Genomic DNA, 16,751 nt, shown 5'->3' with positions numbered 1-16,751 from the left:
CTGCATGAGCTTATCCTAAGCTGGCTCAAGTAAGGGTGCAGAGTGTGCAGAGCAATGAATGTTGTCATGCAAGGGTAGTTTGTACTGATCATTGCCTTTCATTCCACCCTGTCTAACAGACTAAGAGCAGAGACATTTCATCAGAGTACAAATTACAGCAGCAATGCTTCCCATCACTCCTTTTAGCTGGTAGGACTGGAGAGCATTCTGCCTGCCTTAACTGCAATGCCTGGCCTGTCATTTACTGCTGCTGGAGATCCCCTTCTCAGTCATAGCAGTGTAAATTGGTGCAGATCCACTGAAGTCAGTGCAACTGGAACGCAGGAGAATTATGTCAATATATCTGGAATTACTGGGAGAGGTTTTCCCTGCACCCCGGTCCATTTTGGACCCTCAGTTGCCTCTTGCAATCCTATCTCTCCCTCTTCCAGAGAGCCAGTATGCGGTTGTGTAGCTTTGTCATCAGGCACACAGTCAGGAGTACAGCCAGGAAGCTCTCTCCTTATCTATGCTGAGATTTCAGCCCCACTGAGACTGCAGCTGCCAATGAGCAGCAGCAGTGCCTTACTAATACAAACCCCTAGTGTAAGCTCAGTTTACCCTAGGGCAATACGATTTGTATCCCAATTCCAAATCAAAGGTGCAAATCACCAGCGTAAGCACGTAACTACCCTAGCAGTTTGCACAGACACCAGTGGCTGAAATAGGGTTACCATACGTCCGGTTTTTCCCGGACATGTCCGGCTTTTCGGCAATCAAACCCCCGTCCGGAGGGAATTGCCAAAAAGCCGAACATGTCCGGGAAAAATACCTTCCGGGCACTTCCCCTCCCGCGGCTGCTCTGCTCCTCCCCTCTCAGACTTTGGCTCTGTTTAAGAGCCAAGCTGCCTGAGCCAGCGCTACCGGCTTCGGGCAGCCCCCCTTGCCTCCGGACCCCGAGCCGCCGGCCCGGCACTTCCCTTCTGAAATCCTAGGACATACGATGTCCAAGACTGCCCAAATCCTGCTGCTTCATAGCTAGTCACTTGAAACTAGTCCTCCTGCTTGAGAACTGGATCCTTTCACCTGCACCAGTATTCACACTGGCTGCTCAGAGGCAGGGAAAGCACTACACAGTGAAACTGCCAAGTGCTGAGTTGACTTGCAATGCAATATGAGCACGTAGCCAATGACATTCTCAGCCAGCTATTTCCCCATCATGCCACCTACATCCTCCAGTTTATTCAAAGCAAAGCCTTTATGAGATCACTGTTTTATGTTTGAGGCGGAGATGGTCCACGAGGACATAGAAAGTGCACTCGCCGATCACAAGCAGGGAAAGAAGATACGGCCGCAGACGCTCAAGTAAGTGCTGCAGACAGATGGGAACAAATGTCCCCTGCTCTCATCGGCTACATAGAAAACAGAACACAAAGGCAGACAAGGCTGTCCTGGATCAGTTTGAATCCAGAGACCGGGCCGCCCAGAGGCGCCCAGAGGGGCTCCGCAGGGGCCCCCACGACAATGTCGGAGGCTCCCCCCCGCCTCCACCTTCCCCCATCCCCCTGCGCCTCAGCGCGCCGCGTCCAGGAGCAGCCTGAGCTCCTCCCCGCTCGGAGCCACATGGTAAGGGAGCGGGGCTGTGAGCTCCGGCCGAGCTGGGGGAGCTGAGGTCCCGCTAGAGCCACGCCGCTGCAGCGCTGTCCAGGGCCACTCCTGGACGCAGTGCGCTGAGGTTCTGGGAGAGGGGGGAGGTGGGGGTAAGCCCCTCTGAGTCGGGCATGACTCCACCCCATCCCCCCCACAGCCCTGACCCCCAGCTCCGAGCCCAGCCCCTCTGAGCCAGGCACCCTCCTACCCCATCCCCCCCCCCCCCCAGCCCTGACCCCCAGCTCCGAGCCCACTCCCTCTGAGCCGGGCACCCCCCGATCCCATCCCCTCACAGCCCTGACCCCCAGCTCTGAGCCAAGCCCCTCTGAGCCGGGCACCCCCCACAGCCCTGACCCCCAGCTCTGAGCCCAGTCCCTCTAGGCCGGGCACCCCCCAACCTAGAGCCCAGCTCCCCACCCAGCCCTGGGCAACAGCAGCGCCACACCCAGGCAATGATAGCCCATTGGCACCAACCATCACCATCACCCAGCGACAGCCCATTATGTAATTGCAAATGTATACATACCATTAAAGCATTTAATGTTTTTAAATAATGTATTTTGTGTATTTTCAAATTAACAATTAATTTTAGAATGTATTTCACTGGTTATTTTTTACATTTCCAAATACATTTTACTATAGTATTGCAACTTTTTTTTATGGAAGGGGCCCCTGAAATTGCTTTGCCCCAGGCCCCCTGAATCCTCTGGGCGGCCCTGCCAGAGACAGGTTAAGGTCAGGCTGGGATTAGAGATTAGGGTTCCAGGCCAAATGAGAGCTGGAGTTTGTTGGCAGTGAAATCTTGCACACTATTCTTGGGAGATTTCGTCACATCTGAATAAGAGCAGGAAAATAGGCCCCCTCCTGGTTTTGGATCTAACCCAGAAATTAGACTAAAAGGAGAGGTTCAAATCCAGCAATTCAGGTTTATCACATACCTGCATTAAAAAAAAAAACACACACACACCTCAAAGGGCTTTGAATTAGATGCTCTGCTTTAGGTCCATCTACAATTAAAATATTTGGGAGGACACAGGTTAAAGGCTAAAGTCAGACCTGGTGTAAGCTGGTTCAGTTCCACTGCAATTTACAAAGGATCTGAATTTCTTCACTCAAAGTTTATTCCTCTTTTCGCTGTCTGGAAATGGGAACTGCAGGCACTTTAATAGATAAATGTTCTTGTTTCTCCGGGGTTCCGTTACCTTCTGTCCAAATGCCATTTGGTAACTTTTACAGCAATACTCTTTGGTGAATCACAAGTGATATTCTGGCTGCTGTGATACAATAGGGGTTCTAGTTCATTCTCCGCTCCACACAAGGAATCCCACTAGCATCATAAAATATTCTGCTGCTTCAAGACACCAGCTGAAACTGCCTATGCCCTACACCAATATCAGTCAGCCTTTTCTGAAAGTATGAACCCTATAGACCAGTGGCTCTTAACCTTTCTAGACTACTGTACCCCTTTCAGGAGTTTGATTGGTCTTGCCTACCCCCAAGTTTCACCTCATTTAAAAACTACTTGCTTACCAAATCAGACATAGAAATACAAAAAAGTGTCACAGCACACTATTCCAGACAAATTGCTTACTTTCTCATTTTTACCATAATTATAAAATAAATAATTGACAATATTTATATTCCACTTACATTTCAGTGTGTAGTACGGGGGTAGGCAACCTATGGCATGCGTGCCGAAGGCAGCACACGAGCTGATTTTCAGTGGCACTCACACTGCCCGGGTCCTGGTCACCGGTCCGGGGGGCTCTGCATTTAAATTTAAATTAAAATGAAGCTTTTTAAACATTTTACAAACCTTATTTACTTTACATACAACAATAGTTTAATTATATATTATAGACTTATAGAAAGAGACCTTCTAAAAATATTAAAATGTATTACTGGCACGCGAAATCTTAAATTAGAGTGAATAAATGAAGACTCGGCACACCACTTCTGGAAGGTTGCTGACCCCTGGTGTAGTATATAGAGCAGTATAAACAAGGTGTTGTCTGTATGAAATTCTAGTTTGTACTGACTTCCCTAGTGCTTTTTATGTAGCTTGTTGTAAAACTAGGCAAATATCTAGATGAGTTGATGTATCCCTGGAAGACCTCTGCGTACTCCCAGGGGTACATGTACCCCGGATGAGAACCACTGCTATAGACCAAACAGGAGGGAATTCAGTGTAATCAGTTAACATCTAATATTTTTTTACTCATAGAAACTTACCAGAAATGCACATGGCAATGTGTTCTTTTTTTATGTTGTTATATTGCAAACTCCAAATGCTAATTAAAATGGGAAGCGATGTGTGTCAGCAAAATGCTTTGTACTGAGATGGTTAGTGTTTCTCAAATCCTGAAAGAGCTGCATATATCTGGTGCAGAGGGCAGGCCAGATTAACCCACACCACTCAGTGTGGTGCTCTGTCTCCCTCTAGTGATGGCTGGGTCACAGATGAGGTTGAAGGACCTGCTACAGCCTTGACTAAGGGTATGTCTACACTACCCACCAGATCGGCAGGCAGCAATCGATCCAGTGGGGGTTGATTTATCATGTCTAGCCTAGACACGATAAATCAACCCCCGAGTGCTCTCCCATCGACTCCTGTACTCCACCGCCGCGAGAGGCGCAGGCAGAGTCGATGGGGGAGCAGCAGCAGTCGACTCACCGCGGTGAAGACACCACAGTAAGTCAATCTAAGTACATCGACTTCAGCTACGTTATTCACATGGCTGAAGTTGTGTAACTTAGATCGATTCTCCTCCCCTCCCCCCAGTGTAGACCAGGCCTAAGAGAGTGGGTCTTTTAGCTCAAGCAGTAGCGAGAGACTCATGTGTTAAGATCCAGACATATCAGGTTTGATCCTCACTGCCGATGGCCTATCTACTGGTGCGACATTGCACAAGGGTGAATTTCAGCCAAAACAAAATAGCACAGACTGAGTTTCCCTTCCCTACTCCAACTGGGCACTCTCTTGAGAACAGGAAAAGATTAATTGCTTTTGTGTTCTTTACCCTGCAGAGTAAACCAGGAGAAAATAAAGCAGCGACAGTCTATACTCCCACCGCCTACAGGGCCAGCTCCTATCCCTATCCAGCACGAGATGCGAGGCTCACCAATGAACCACAGGAACCGGGTGGCTCCCCCACCAGAGCATAATGAACCAGGTACTGGAGTCCTTCAATGGCTCTGTAATATGAATGTGTGACTAATGCAAACAGTCATGCAGGCTGACTCCCATCCTGGACCTCTGGAACTGCCCTGAACCCATTTTGGGTCTGATGTCGTCATAACACGAGAAAGCAAATGTCATTTCACGGAGTTGCAAAGTGGTCTCCGTAGAACTGGAAAACAAACACCCTTTGTTTATGCATTTCAAAAATGCAACCAATTGTGCATATTTCTACCTGCCAGGATAGCAACTGGTAACCTGAGCAGTGTAAGTGGGCTCAATGAATCAAAGGCTTGGAAGCTGTTTTTGAGATCATTTGATTATCATTTGTATTATGCAGGGCTGGCTTTAGCAAGAGCGGGGCCCGATTCCTGGGGGTGGGGCTTGATGCTGGCAAGCCCCGCCCCCAGGAATCGGGCCCCGCTCCCGCCGGGGTCACGGGGCTTGGGTCCAGGCCAGAGCCGCCGGGGCCGGGGGTGCTTGGCCGGCACTGGGCCGGGTGCGGGCCGGCGCACTCTGCCGGGGCCCGGGCCAGTGCTGCGGGCCCGGGCCGGTGCGCTCGGCCGGAATCGGGGCCGGCTCCCCGTGGCCCGAGCCGACCCGGGCCGGAGTTGCTTGGGCCGGGGGTGCTCAGCCGGCGCCAGGGCTGGGCCAGAGCCGCAGGGCCGGGGCGACACACTCGGCCAGAACCGGGGTCGGCGCCCCGTGGCCTGAGCCAAGCCAACCCGACCCGGAGCCACTCAGGCCGGGGCTGCTTGGCCGGGGCCGGAGCTGTGGGGCCGGGCTGGTGCGCTCGGCCGGAACCGGGGCCGGCGCCCCAGGGTCCGAGCTGAGCCGGAGCCAGAGCTGCCGGGGCCGGAGGGAGCCGCTCGGCCGGGGCCGGACTGGGCCGCGCCTCCCCCCAGCTTACCTGCTGCCACCTGCCCCTGCGCGGGAAGTCTGAAAACAAGAACATTTGATTCGTGGGAAGCAGGGGAGGGGGAGGAGCAGGGGGTGGAGCGTTCAGGGGAGGGGAGGTGGGGGAAGTGAGCTGGGGGCGGGGTGGACAGCTGCGGGGCCCTCTTAGGCGCGGGGCCCGATTCAGCGGAATCGGCTGAATCAGCCTAAAGCCAGCCCTGGTATTATGGTAGCACCTAGAGGTCCCAACAGAGATGAGGGCCCCACTAGGCAGTGTGCAAACACATAGTAAGGGACAGTCCTTGCCCTAATGACTTTACAATGTAAAGAGACAAGACAAAAGGGATACAACAGACAAGTAGAAGATCAGGAACTGAATTCCTGGCCCCATTAAAGACTCAGTGGAGCCAGGATTTCACCCAGAGAGACTAAGTGACTGGCCCAAGATCCTACAGGGGGTCTGCAGCAGAGCCGGGGATAGAACTAAGGTCTCCTAAGTACCAGGCTAGTGCCTTAAACACAAGACCAGCCTTCCTTCGTTAGTCCTGATATTTTGTTTCACTTTGATCAGAAAGACGTTTATTTTTCCTCCAAGAAAGAAGTTCCCAATTTCTTTCTTTGAAAAAGCACGGGTGGGGTAAAATGCCCAACAGATTTTACATGCCTTTATTGCAGCCACATGAGTTGCTAAACACTATGAGGTTTGCTGCTCTTTTGCTAGACTCAAGAAAAGCCAATGTAACCAGGGTACAACACGAAGCTCCAAATACAGTAAAAGCTGTGCTATCCGGCAAGCTCTATAAACCAGTATTTCTGATCTTCAATGGGGTTGCCAGGTGTCAGGTTTTTGACCTGAACGCCTGATCGAAAAGGGACCCTGGTGGCTCCAGTCAGCATCGCTGACTGAGCCGTTAAAAGTCTGATTGGAGTGGGGCCAGCAGGCTCCCTACTTGGCTTCACGTGGCTCCCTGGAAGTGGTGACATGTCCTTGCTGCTCGTAGACAGAGGAAGGGCCATGGGGGCTCCGTGCGCTGCCCCTGCCCCATCCCATGCACTGGCTCTGCAGCTCCCATTGGCTGGAGGCGGCTCCTGCAGGCAGAGGCAGCGCACAGAGCCGCCTGGCTGCACCTCCGCCTAGCAGCAGCAGGGACATGTTGCCACTTGCAGGGAGCCGCCTGAGGTGAGTGTCGCCCGGATCTGGCACCCCAAAACCCTTCCTGTGCCCCAACCCTCTGCCCCGAGCTCTCTTCCACATCCAAACTCCCTCCCAGAGCCCGTGCCACCTCCCGCACCCTAACTCCCAGCCCTGAACCCCCTTGCCGTACCCAAACTCCCTCCCAGAACGTGTGCCCCGTGCCCCAAACCCTGGCCCTGAGCACCCTCCTGCATCCAAATTCCCTCCCTCTTAGTTAACCGGAATTTTTGATTTACTGGCACCCCCAACATGCCGGATAACAAAGCTTTTACTGCACATAGAATCGTAGAAATGTAGGGCTGGAAGGGACCTTTAGAGGTCAGACAGTCCATCCCCCTATGTGCTGAGACAGAACCAAGTAAAACTAGTCCAACCTTCACAGGTGTTTTTCTAACCTGTTCTTAAAAACCCCAATGACGGGGATTCCACAACCTCCCTTGAAAGCCTATTCCAGTACTTAACTATCCTTATAGTTAGGTTTTTCCTAATACCTAACCTAAATCTCCCTTGCTGCAGACTAAGACGATTACTTCTTATCCTACCTTCAGAGGACATAGAGAACAATCTATCATTGTCCTTTTTATAACAGCCTGAGGGTTCTTTTCCCAGACTTCTTTTCTGAAGACTAAATATACCCTGTATTTTTAGCCTTTCCTCATAGGTCAGGTTTTCTAAATCTTTTATCATTTTTGTTGCTCTCCTCTGGACTCTCTCCAATTTGTCCACATCTTTCTAAAGTTTGGCGCCCAAAACTGGACATAGCAAGTAGAGCAGGACAATTACCTCCCATGTCTTATATCTGACACTCCTTTTTGGACACCCCAGCATGATATTTGCCATTTTCACAACTGCATCACATTATTGACTCATAGTCAATCTGTGATCCACTATATCTCCCAAATCCTTTCTGCAATACTACTTAGACAGTTATTCCCCATTTTGTAACTCAGCATTTGACTTTTTCTTCCTAAGGCCTAGTCTACACGGGGGGTGGAGGGGAAATCGATCTAACTTACGCAACTTCGGTTACGTGAATAACGTAGCTGAAGTCGACGTATTTAGACCTACACGGTGAGTCGACTGCTGCCGCTCCCCTGTCGACTCTCGCGGTGGTGGAGTACAGGAGTCGACGGGAGAGTGCTCAGGGGTCAATTTATTGTGATAAATCGACCCCCGCTGGATCGATCGCTGCCTGCCAATCCGGCGGGTAGTGTAGACATACCGTAAGTGTAGTACTTTGTACTTGTCTTTATTGAATTTCATCATTGACCAATTCTCCAATTTATCAATGTCCTGAGTAGAGGAAATACTCTTTCCCAAGGATGGATAGTAGAGGACAAACAGCTGATCTGTTCTTCTGTGTAAAGAAACACTATTTTAGAATCAGCTTTGCATAATGAAAATAATAAGCAGCTTGGATTAGACGATAGAAATTCGATTATTTTTTTAAGCAACTGATGTACACACTGTACATACTGGATTTAGAATGTCTTGTTCCTGGATTCAGAAATGTCTCCAGGATAAAAAGGAAAATAATATTTATTACTTGTATTACTGCAGTACCTAATGGCTTTAATCAATATCAGAGTCTCATTGTGGCAGATGCTGTATAAACACTCACTAAGAGACAGTACCTGCCCCAGAGAGCTTTACAATCAAAATAGACAAGACAGAAAAAGAAAGCATTACTATCTCCATTACATGGTAATCTAGTAGGTCTTTTCCAGCTGTCATTTCTATGACCCTAAGCTATCATGGTGTATTTTTTCCAGCTCTCTCAGATCAAATATGTAAATTACACACTTGGATGATGTAGCTGGTGTTAGTGCCCCAAGATAGGCACAGAAATATAGAACTTACAAATGTAGCCCCAGGAGCAGTAACTGTACATCATGCTGCTGTTACATTTCATAGCAGTACTGTCATCACAGAGAGCACTCTGTTCAGGATTCAAAACCAAGGCCGTATACACATGAGCAAACTGGAGCTGAAAATTCAAATGACCTATTGCTGCTGTTCCATAGCACGGGCACTGCCATTAAAAGAAACCAAGCAGCACAAGACCAGAAAATACCATCCAAGCTATAGCTTAAACAGAGGTTGTCATTCACCCTCCAAACCACCCGCCTGATCCATCTTCCACTCCAAGGAGCACAATGATAGGCCCAAGACATAGTCTTTTATTATGCTACATTTCTCATCTAGCTGACTTCATTGCGGTAATGTGACTCCAGCCAGCTATGTCCCCTTCGCTTCCCAGATGTAATCCTCAGCTACGTGACTAGCTGGATAGACCATTGTGAAGACATAGGCCTCAATCCTGCAAAGAGCTGTATGCAGGTGGATTAAGTCAGCGGGTGCAGTAGTCTGCCCATGCAGAGATCAGTGACATCAATGGGTCCTTAAACAGTAGAGATCACTAGCTCATTACAAACTGGCAAACATGCATCCTGGCAGACTGCCACGTGCAAAGAGGGCACGGCTCAAAATCCTAAATAGTTGGCATTGGCCACAGATTGCAAAGACAAGACTTTGGAATATGTTGGCAACTGACCTCTTCCGGGACAGTCTCTTTCAATGAGATATCTCAATGGGACTTCAAAAATGCCAAGGAAGATTTTTCTATCATTCATTGCATACTTGGCATGAAACTGGTCTCTCTGGTTTCCCCACCCCTCCAACTAATAATGTCTATGATGTAGTCCCATTAGCAGGATCTGAAGGGCACTTAGTGGCATTTTGTTTCTGGTTCCACAAATTGCTTCCTTTACTATTTTTCTAATACCAACTTCACTAAGAAGCTTGGTATCCCGTCCCCAGCCACAAGCACAGCTGTGTCTGAACTCTCCCTGCTAACCTACCCCTTCATGTTCATGGTTAGATGGGACTGTTCCATGGCCTCTCTGGATTACAGTTCAGCTACATCACACAGCGTAGTCAAGTGTATATCTTATCCTACCTTCATAGATGAGGATAGAACTGTGCACCTTCTCCAAAAATACAAGCTCTGGCCCCTTCAGCTGAAGCAGAAGCTTTACCAGCTGTTATTAGGGTTTTACACAACACAGGCTGCAGCCACTAGAGGGCAAGATAGTCACACTTGAGCAGGTCTGCCATTCTATCCACTCAAGGACCGTGGTGTACAGACACTAGACAATGCACTACTAGGTCTCCCACTGAACACTCTTGTTTATTATTTGCTTTACAGTAACACCCTGGGGCCCACTTAGTATCGGAGACGCATTGGACATTTTAGAGTTAATCCTCCTATATTTTTCATAGGCAACACTTCTGCTGCACATCTTTATCATAAAATGGCCAAGACCAACACAGCCTTACCTCTGCTCTTCACAGTACATTCCAAATGCTTTATGGAATTCTCTAAATCTGTCCACTAAATCAACAGGGCTGGCACTGCTTAAGTTCAGGGACCGTGTCCAGATAAAATGGAATCCAACATGTATCAGTGGGACAGTACAATATCTTGAATGTAGATGCCTCACTGAGTCAGTTCACCATTAAGACATTATTCAGTGCTTTCTCTAGAACACCTGTCCAAACTAGTCACTTAATCCCCTCAATTAGGGATGATATGCAGGCAGTTTTTGTGGTTCTCTGCCAAAACAATCTCCCAGTGCTCCCGTATTATATATTCTGTGCAGCTGTCTGAACTCCTATGGCACTTGCTAAAGGAGCCTTCTGGGACTTTGAACTCTTGTTTCCTGAACTTAGTTGTTATTCTTTTAACAAAAAAAGATGACCCAGAAACTGCTTATTCTGAAATACCGATATGTCATTGACCAGTCTCATCTGAAAGCCTATGGACTACCTGTGTCTTTGTTTTTATTTACTCCAGGGTGAGCTTATGCAAATTAAAAAGAATTACATCTTGAGGCAGCACATACAAGTCTGCACAGAGCTCCTCTGATTTTTGTACAAGCATGTATAAAATATCAGTCAAGCAGAAATCCTGGCACACTGGGACTAGCAGACTAGCCTTTGCATTTATTTGTGTCTATTATTCTCTTTTCTTCAGTCTGACCATCCCTTGTATTTTTGATCTTTTGCCCATGTGACAATAGAAGCTTCTGCTGATGGATGATGTGAATGTGTATTTCAGTCAACCTTGACCTAAGAGTGCAATGTGGCAGCTCACATTGTGTTGCTCACAGGTATCAAGAGACTGCAGGTCAGATCTCCAGCAGACCAGCCCAGCAATACTGAAGTCAATGGAGCTACAGCTGAGGATCTGGCCCTGCATATTGTTTTCAGTGGCTACAACTAACTAACTGGCTGTGGTTTCTTATGATTCATGCACTGTTTGCATTTGCAATCTGACAATAAATCAATACACAGATATCGCAGACAGGTGCTACACCTCTGAAGGGCTTAATTAGCACCATTGATCTCCTCCTAGCTGAATGTTCTCTGCATTCCCATAGACACATTTTTGTAACTCAGCATAAATTAACATGCAAAACCCAATCAAGTTTTATCACTCAGTTGGGTACAATGCCTTTATTATTTGTTGGGAGTGCACCCCCGTTTTCATCCTTCTGATTTTTAACACCCTGCCGTTTGCTTGCTTGGCAGAATTTGAACGACGCAGCTCCAGCTCCCAGGAGCATGAAGAGTCCCGAGCGATCTTAGCACAGAAGATTGAAAAAGAAACGGTTGGTAGCAGGAGTTGGGCATCCATAACAGGCAAAGAGATGTGGGGAGAAAGGGAAGAAGTTTGTCCGTCATGAACAAATTGTATGTAATTTAATCATTTAAAACTGGCACCTAGATACCCACCACGAGGAGATGGACAAGAGAGAAGATGATGCATAGGTCAGATTGTGCCACGTGTACTCACCTTACTCCTTGAGTGGTTGGGATTTTTCAAAGAGTGAGGTACTAACTTGATATGGAAAAGAGTGTCCTGATTAGGCCCAGAGATGCTATTCATGCAGTTTATTTTTTCCAGTTGCCATGCAGTCCCATTTGCAGGTGGTCAGATACCACATTGTTAGATGCACTAGAACAGAAGTGCCTAAACACAGAATTTTGTGCCTGGAAATCACACTGTTAGAAAAAGATCAATTCCACTTTATTTCATGCCTTGATAAATAGCCCCTCCAGGGGCTCTAAGGAAGTGATCAATAGACCCTGGGACTGAGGTCCTGGTGGAAGTTATACTTCAGTGCTTAGGCTCCTAAGTCTGATGCAGTAGCCGCTGTTTTGCCCGGGATTCAGCATTTTTGTCTCTTTGCTCCATTCACAGCAAACCCTGAACTGCACCCTGGATGACATTGAGGTGTTTGTCGCCCGGCTTCAGAAAGCGGCAGAGGCATTCAAACAGCTGAACCAACGGAAGAAAGGGAAGAAGAGCAAGAAGAAAGCGCCAGCAGGTATAGTCAATCAACCAGCATAATAAGCAAGTGGGTGAACAAGAGGGCTCAGTTAATGACTTGGGAGGAAATCTAAGCAGGCACAAATTGGCATCTTCCTGAAGCCTTCAAGTTCAGGTTCAGTGACATAATACATTCAGCACCATTCTATAACTCCAGCTTAGTACGCAAAGATTGCAGCACGGAGAAAAGATGTTCGCCCTGTCTTTATTATGTATGTGCTGCACTGCTAGGGCTCCTGAAATCCAATGAGCCAAATAACCCCTTGTCATTAAAACCAATTACTTTAATTCATCGGAAATTTGAAAGCATGCTTTGCTCAAATAATCTTTCTTCCCAACTTCTTTTCAGAGGGGGTACTGACTCTTAGAGCAAGGCCTCCAACGGAGGCTGAGTTCATCGACTGCTTCCAGAAAACTAAGCTGGCTCTCAACCTCCTGGTAAGGTGCAAATGTATTTCATTCCCTTTCTATGCTGCACTAAGAGTGCTGTATGCCTATAGAACACAACTACTATGCATGTACATTGCAAAACAACTGTGATCTCTCAAAACCAACAGAAAATAATACTGAAGCACCTGCTTTATTTCCTCCAGGTTATTTTACTACAGGGATGGGTGGAACATATTCTAGACTCCTATGTCATAGTCACTTGCTGACAAAATGCTGGTTAAAGCTTTTATATAATGTTTCTTGAGGCAGGTTTCTAATGGTAAAAAGGAGGAAGGTCCAGGCACAAAAATATTGTTACCACTTTTGACCTGAGCTTCTAGTCAAAGTTCAACCCTGAAGTTTGTTCTGGTAGGGAGGAGAATTGAAGGATGGAGTCCGGTACCTTTGAGGCAATTGTGTTTATTTACACAGAACGCACAAAGTCTGGTTCCCTGAAAACAGGAGGAACCAAACAACAGGAGACAGTGTCCTTGCTCACAGCACCAAACTTTTCAGCTGGCACCTCCCCAATGGCATACTCTCTCTCTCTCGGCTTTTCCCAGGATTGTGTTACCCGCTGCTTGCTAGGCCGCAGTCTGTCTTGCTATTCCATCCACACACCCTTACCCAAGGGAAATGACCTGTGGAGCACACCGCCCAGATGGTCAGAGTTACTGGGTAGGCTCATGTACCCCCTTTAGTCTTAGGCAGGACAGCTCAGCTGTCTCTCAAAGAGTAAATGAGGGGTGGAGATTACAACAGTTTAAATGAGGTTTATCCCAGCCCTCAACTATACGTACATAATTGCAGGCCAACATTTGTGTGAGCACAATAATCACAGCTGTGCACACAAATAGGCCGTTAGATATCTAGATACTCATTTGTGCACAAGTTAGTGTTTTTGCACATACACTTCCACTTGCTGCCTTTAAAAACATCTGATTAGTTATGCAATCTTTCTACTTCTCTGTTTCGATGGGGGTGCAGGAAAGAAAAGAGGTTGTAAATAGGAAAGAAAGAACCATTGTGCTTTAATATGATTCACATTGGACACTTTATATATAGCGTTACTTTGTATGAGCTCCTAAAATACTGGCCTTGTGAAGTCCATAGGTAACTGAGCATACCCATGCTTCTAATTTTTTCCCCAAATGCTTTATAGAGCTCTTATTTTCCATTTCTCCTCTGGATGAGTTGCCCTGTTACAAACAGTAGAGCCAGGTACTACCAAGCGTGAAGATGTACCAAAAGCTGCTGATTCTGCTTAACTATACATATTAGAAAAGCATGGTAATGACTCTGTTTGAATGAATTCTGTCATTTCATAGCACTCTAACCAAGCTTGCCCAATGAACCAGATCTAGCAAGATTAGTTTTAAGGAAGTTATTTGCAGAGAAACCACAGACTGTAAACAAGTCTCGGGCAACTGGCAGACCAACTTCAGACTTTTCTACTGCAACTGAATATTAATACACATTCCCCCACCAGGGAATGAGCTGGCAGTGCCAGCAAACCCCACCACTCCTCCCCCTAGTGACCATCACTTGCGGGGAAGATACCTGGGGCAAACTCTGATAGGATAACTAACACCAAAGGCCAGATTATGAACCCCACCACAAAGCTCACTTTGTGCATCCAGGGCAGCAAGAAGTGTCCATAAAAACTGCGCTAAAGAGGTGGCCGAGGATTCACCTGGAATACAGGAATCCTTAGCTGGCATGGCTGAATTTACCCCAATCTTTCCTGATTCCCTCAGCCAGCAGAGGCTGGGGAGGAAGTATGACAGAAGAGGCAGGGTCGGGGCAGAATTCTGTTCTAGCTGTTAAATCAGTCCTGAAGCTGCTGTTAACTTGTGCTGGAGGCCTGCCCACAATCAAGGGAGGTTTAGATCCACCTTTGCTCCACCCCGCCTCTAGGATTAAGCTATAAAGAGGAGGAGGAATTATTTAGTTTGCTCCAGAGAATGAGGGCTCAGGTTAGGAAAAATGGGATGTAATTAAGTGAAGCAAAATGTAGGCTGAATACCAGGGGAAAACACTGAGCTACAAGTTCTGTGAGACTGGGGAATGATGACCTAAGGGAAGTGGTGGAACTACCATCTCTTGAGTCATTTTAAAAAGTCTGGACTGGAGGATATTGTAGGGAACAGTCCTGCACCAGTTCTCTAGGAGTGACCTAGCAAGTCTTTTCCATTGCTAATTTTTTCTGACTCTGATAGAATCACTCTGGCTCTTCAACTTTGCCTCATTGGAGGAAAAGTGACACCAGAAGCATCGAGATGTTCCAGTTAGAATGTAAACAGTTTGGGACCAGGGTCAGCTCTATTAGGCATTTCTACAGTGCCTAGCATAGGGGCGGGCAAACTTTTTGGCCTGAGGGCCGCATCGGGTTTCCAAAATTGTATGGAGGGCCGGTTAGCAGAGGCTGTGCCTCCCCAAACAGCCAGGCATGGCCTGGCCCCGCCCCCTATCTGACCCCCCTGGGATTCCTGCCCCATCCAACCCCCCCCGTCCCCTGACAGCCCCCGGAACCCCCACCCTTGACTGCCCCCTCCCTCTCATTCCTGACTGCCCCCCGAGACCCCTGCCCCCATTCAACCCTCTGTTCCCCACCCTCTGACCGCCCCGCCCCCTGACCACCACCCCAAACTCCCCTGCCCTCTATCCAAACTCCCTGTCCCCTTACCGCACTGCCTGGAACATCAGAGGCTGGCGGCGCTACAGCCGCGCTGCCCAGAGCACCAGGACAGGCAGCTGTGCCGCCCAACTGGAGCCAGCCACGCCACTGCGCAGTACAGAGCACCGGTTCATGCTGGACTTTGCAGCTGCGCTGCCCCAGGAGCTCACAGCCCGCAGCCCAGAGCATTGCGCTGGCAGTGGAGCGAGTTGAGGGTGCGAGGGAGGGGGAACTGCAGGGGAGGGGCCGGGGGCTAGCCTCTCAGGGCAGTAGCTCAGGGGCCGGGCAGGAAGGTCCCGCAGGCCGGATGTGGCCTGCGGGCCGTAGTTTGCCCACCTCTGGCCTAGCACAATAGGGCTAGAGTGTATAGATGTTACTGCAGTACAAATAATTAATAATATAAAACCAACAGCTTTAAGACTAGAGCTGGCTGCGAGAGGATTTTTCCCTAAAAACGTTTGTTTTCATCTAAACAAAAGGTTCATGTTAGCAACATTTCAGATTTTAATTTAAAAAAAGTGTTTGATAAATATGGGATTTTGGGGCAAAAATTTCTATTTAATGGAAAAGCCTTTTTTTGTTGGAAAAAAACTATTTCAGTGGAAGATTTACAAGCAGCCTCTTTGGAAAGTTAATATGGTGACTTGTTTAGAACTTTGTCCTAGATAAAACTCAGCTGTTGCATGTTACAATTAGGAGTGGGGCACATTATTAATACATTCACACCAGGCCACATGAAAGTTTGAAACGTGTATGTAAAGGCGGCACAATGTTGATCTAAATTTCCCTTTAAATAGCGCTTGCCTCAGCATAAATCGATAAAGGCTTGGTCTATACACAGATTTTGTATGGGATAAATATGTTAGGAGTGTGATTTAAAAAAAAAAAAAACAGAATAGTAATGCTGGTACAACTCATAGGATGGATGCAGTTATACCAGCATAAAGGTGCTGTCACAGATGACGGCAGCTCTGCCTGTATTGCCCACTTGTGTTCCAGCCAGGGCACCCACTCCAGGATCCTAGCTCTTCAGTCGTCACCTCACTTGGGAGGACACCTGCATCTCTCTTCTCCTGACAGGGGTTTTTCCAGTCTACACAGTTCCCTGCCTAGACTGTGAATTCCCCAGCAAGTCAGACTGCTTAAGACAGCTTGCATCCATGCATTGCGTTTTCCTCAGAGGCAATACACAGAAATTGCCCACAATTATACGTTATGACACAGCTCTTTCTAAGCAAGCCCATTTATTCTTAAGGTGAAAGCATTGCAGAGAAAACATATTATAGACAATAAAAATACCCTACACACATGTTAATAAGCTTACCAGAGATCACCCCCAATTCCAGCAAGG

General features: G+C 47.8%; 1 protein-coding gene across 5 annotated transcripts in view; it reads left to right on the top strand.

Annotated features, from left to right (window-relative positions):
* EPS8L2 (EPS8 signaling adaptor L2) overlaps positions 1-16,751 on the top strand; it is a 139,059-nt gene that overhangs the window by 101,332 nt on the left and 20,976 nt on the right. For all 5 annotated transcript variants that reach the window (XM_005290613.5, XM_008174910.4, XM_065591931.1 and 2 more), the window contains 5 exons: positions 1,265-1,344; positions 4,657-4,802; positions 11,493-11,572; positions 12,166-12,292; positions 12,644-12,732. In XM_005290613.5, the coding sequence (XP_005290670.2) occupies positions 1,265-1,344; positions 4,657-4,802; positions 11,493-11,572; positions 12,166-12,292; positions 12,644-12,732 (522 nt within the window). The remainder of the gene's footprint in view (positions 1-1,264; positions 1,345-4,656; positions 4,803-11,492; positions 11,573-12,165; positions 12,293-12,643; positions 12,733-16,751) is intronic.

Source organism: Chrysemys picta, chromosome 4, assembly GCF_011386835.1.
Source record: "Chrysemys picta bellii isolate R12L10 chromosome 4, ASM1138683v2, whole genome shotgun sequence".
NCBI classification, from domain to species: Eukaryota; Metazoa; Chordata; order Testudines; family Emydidae; genus Chrysemys; species Chrysemys picta.
The sequence above is the reverse complement of the archived record's forward strand: the minus strand, read 5'-3'. Positions and strand labels throughout refer to the sequence as shown.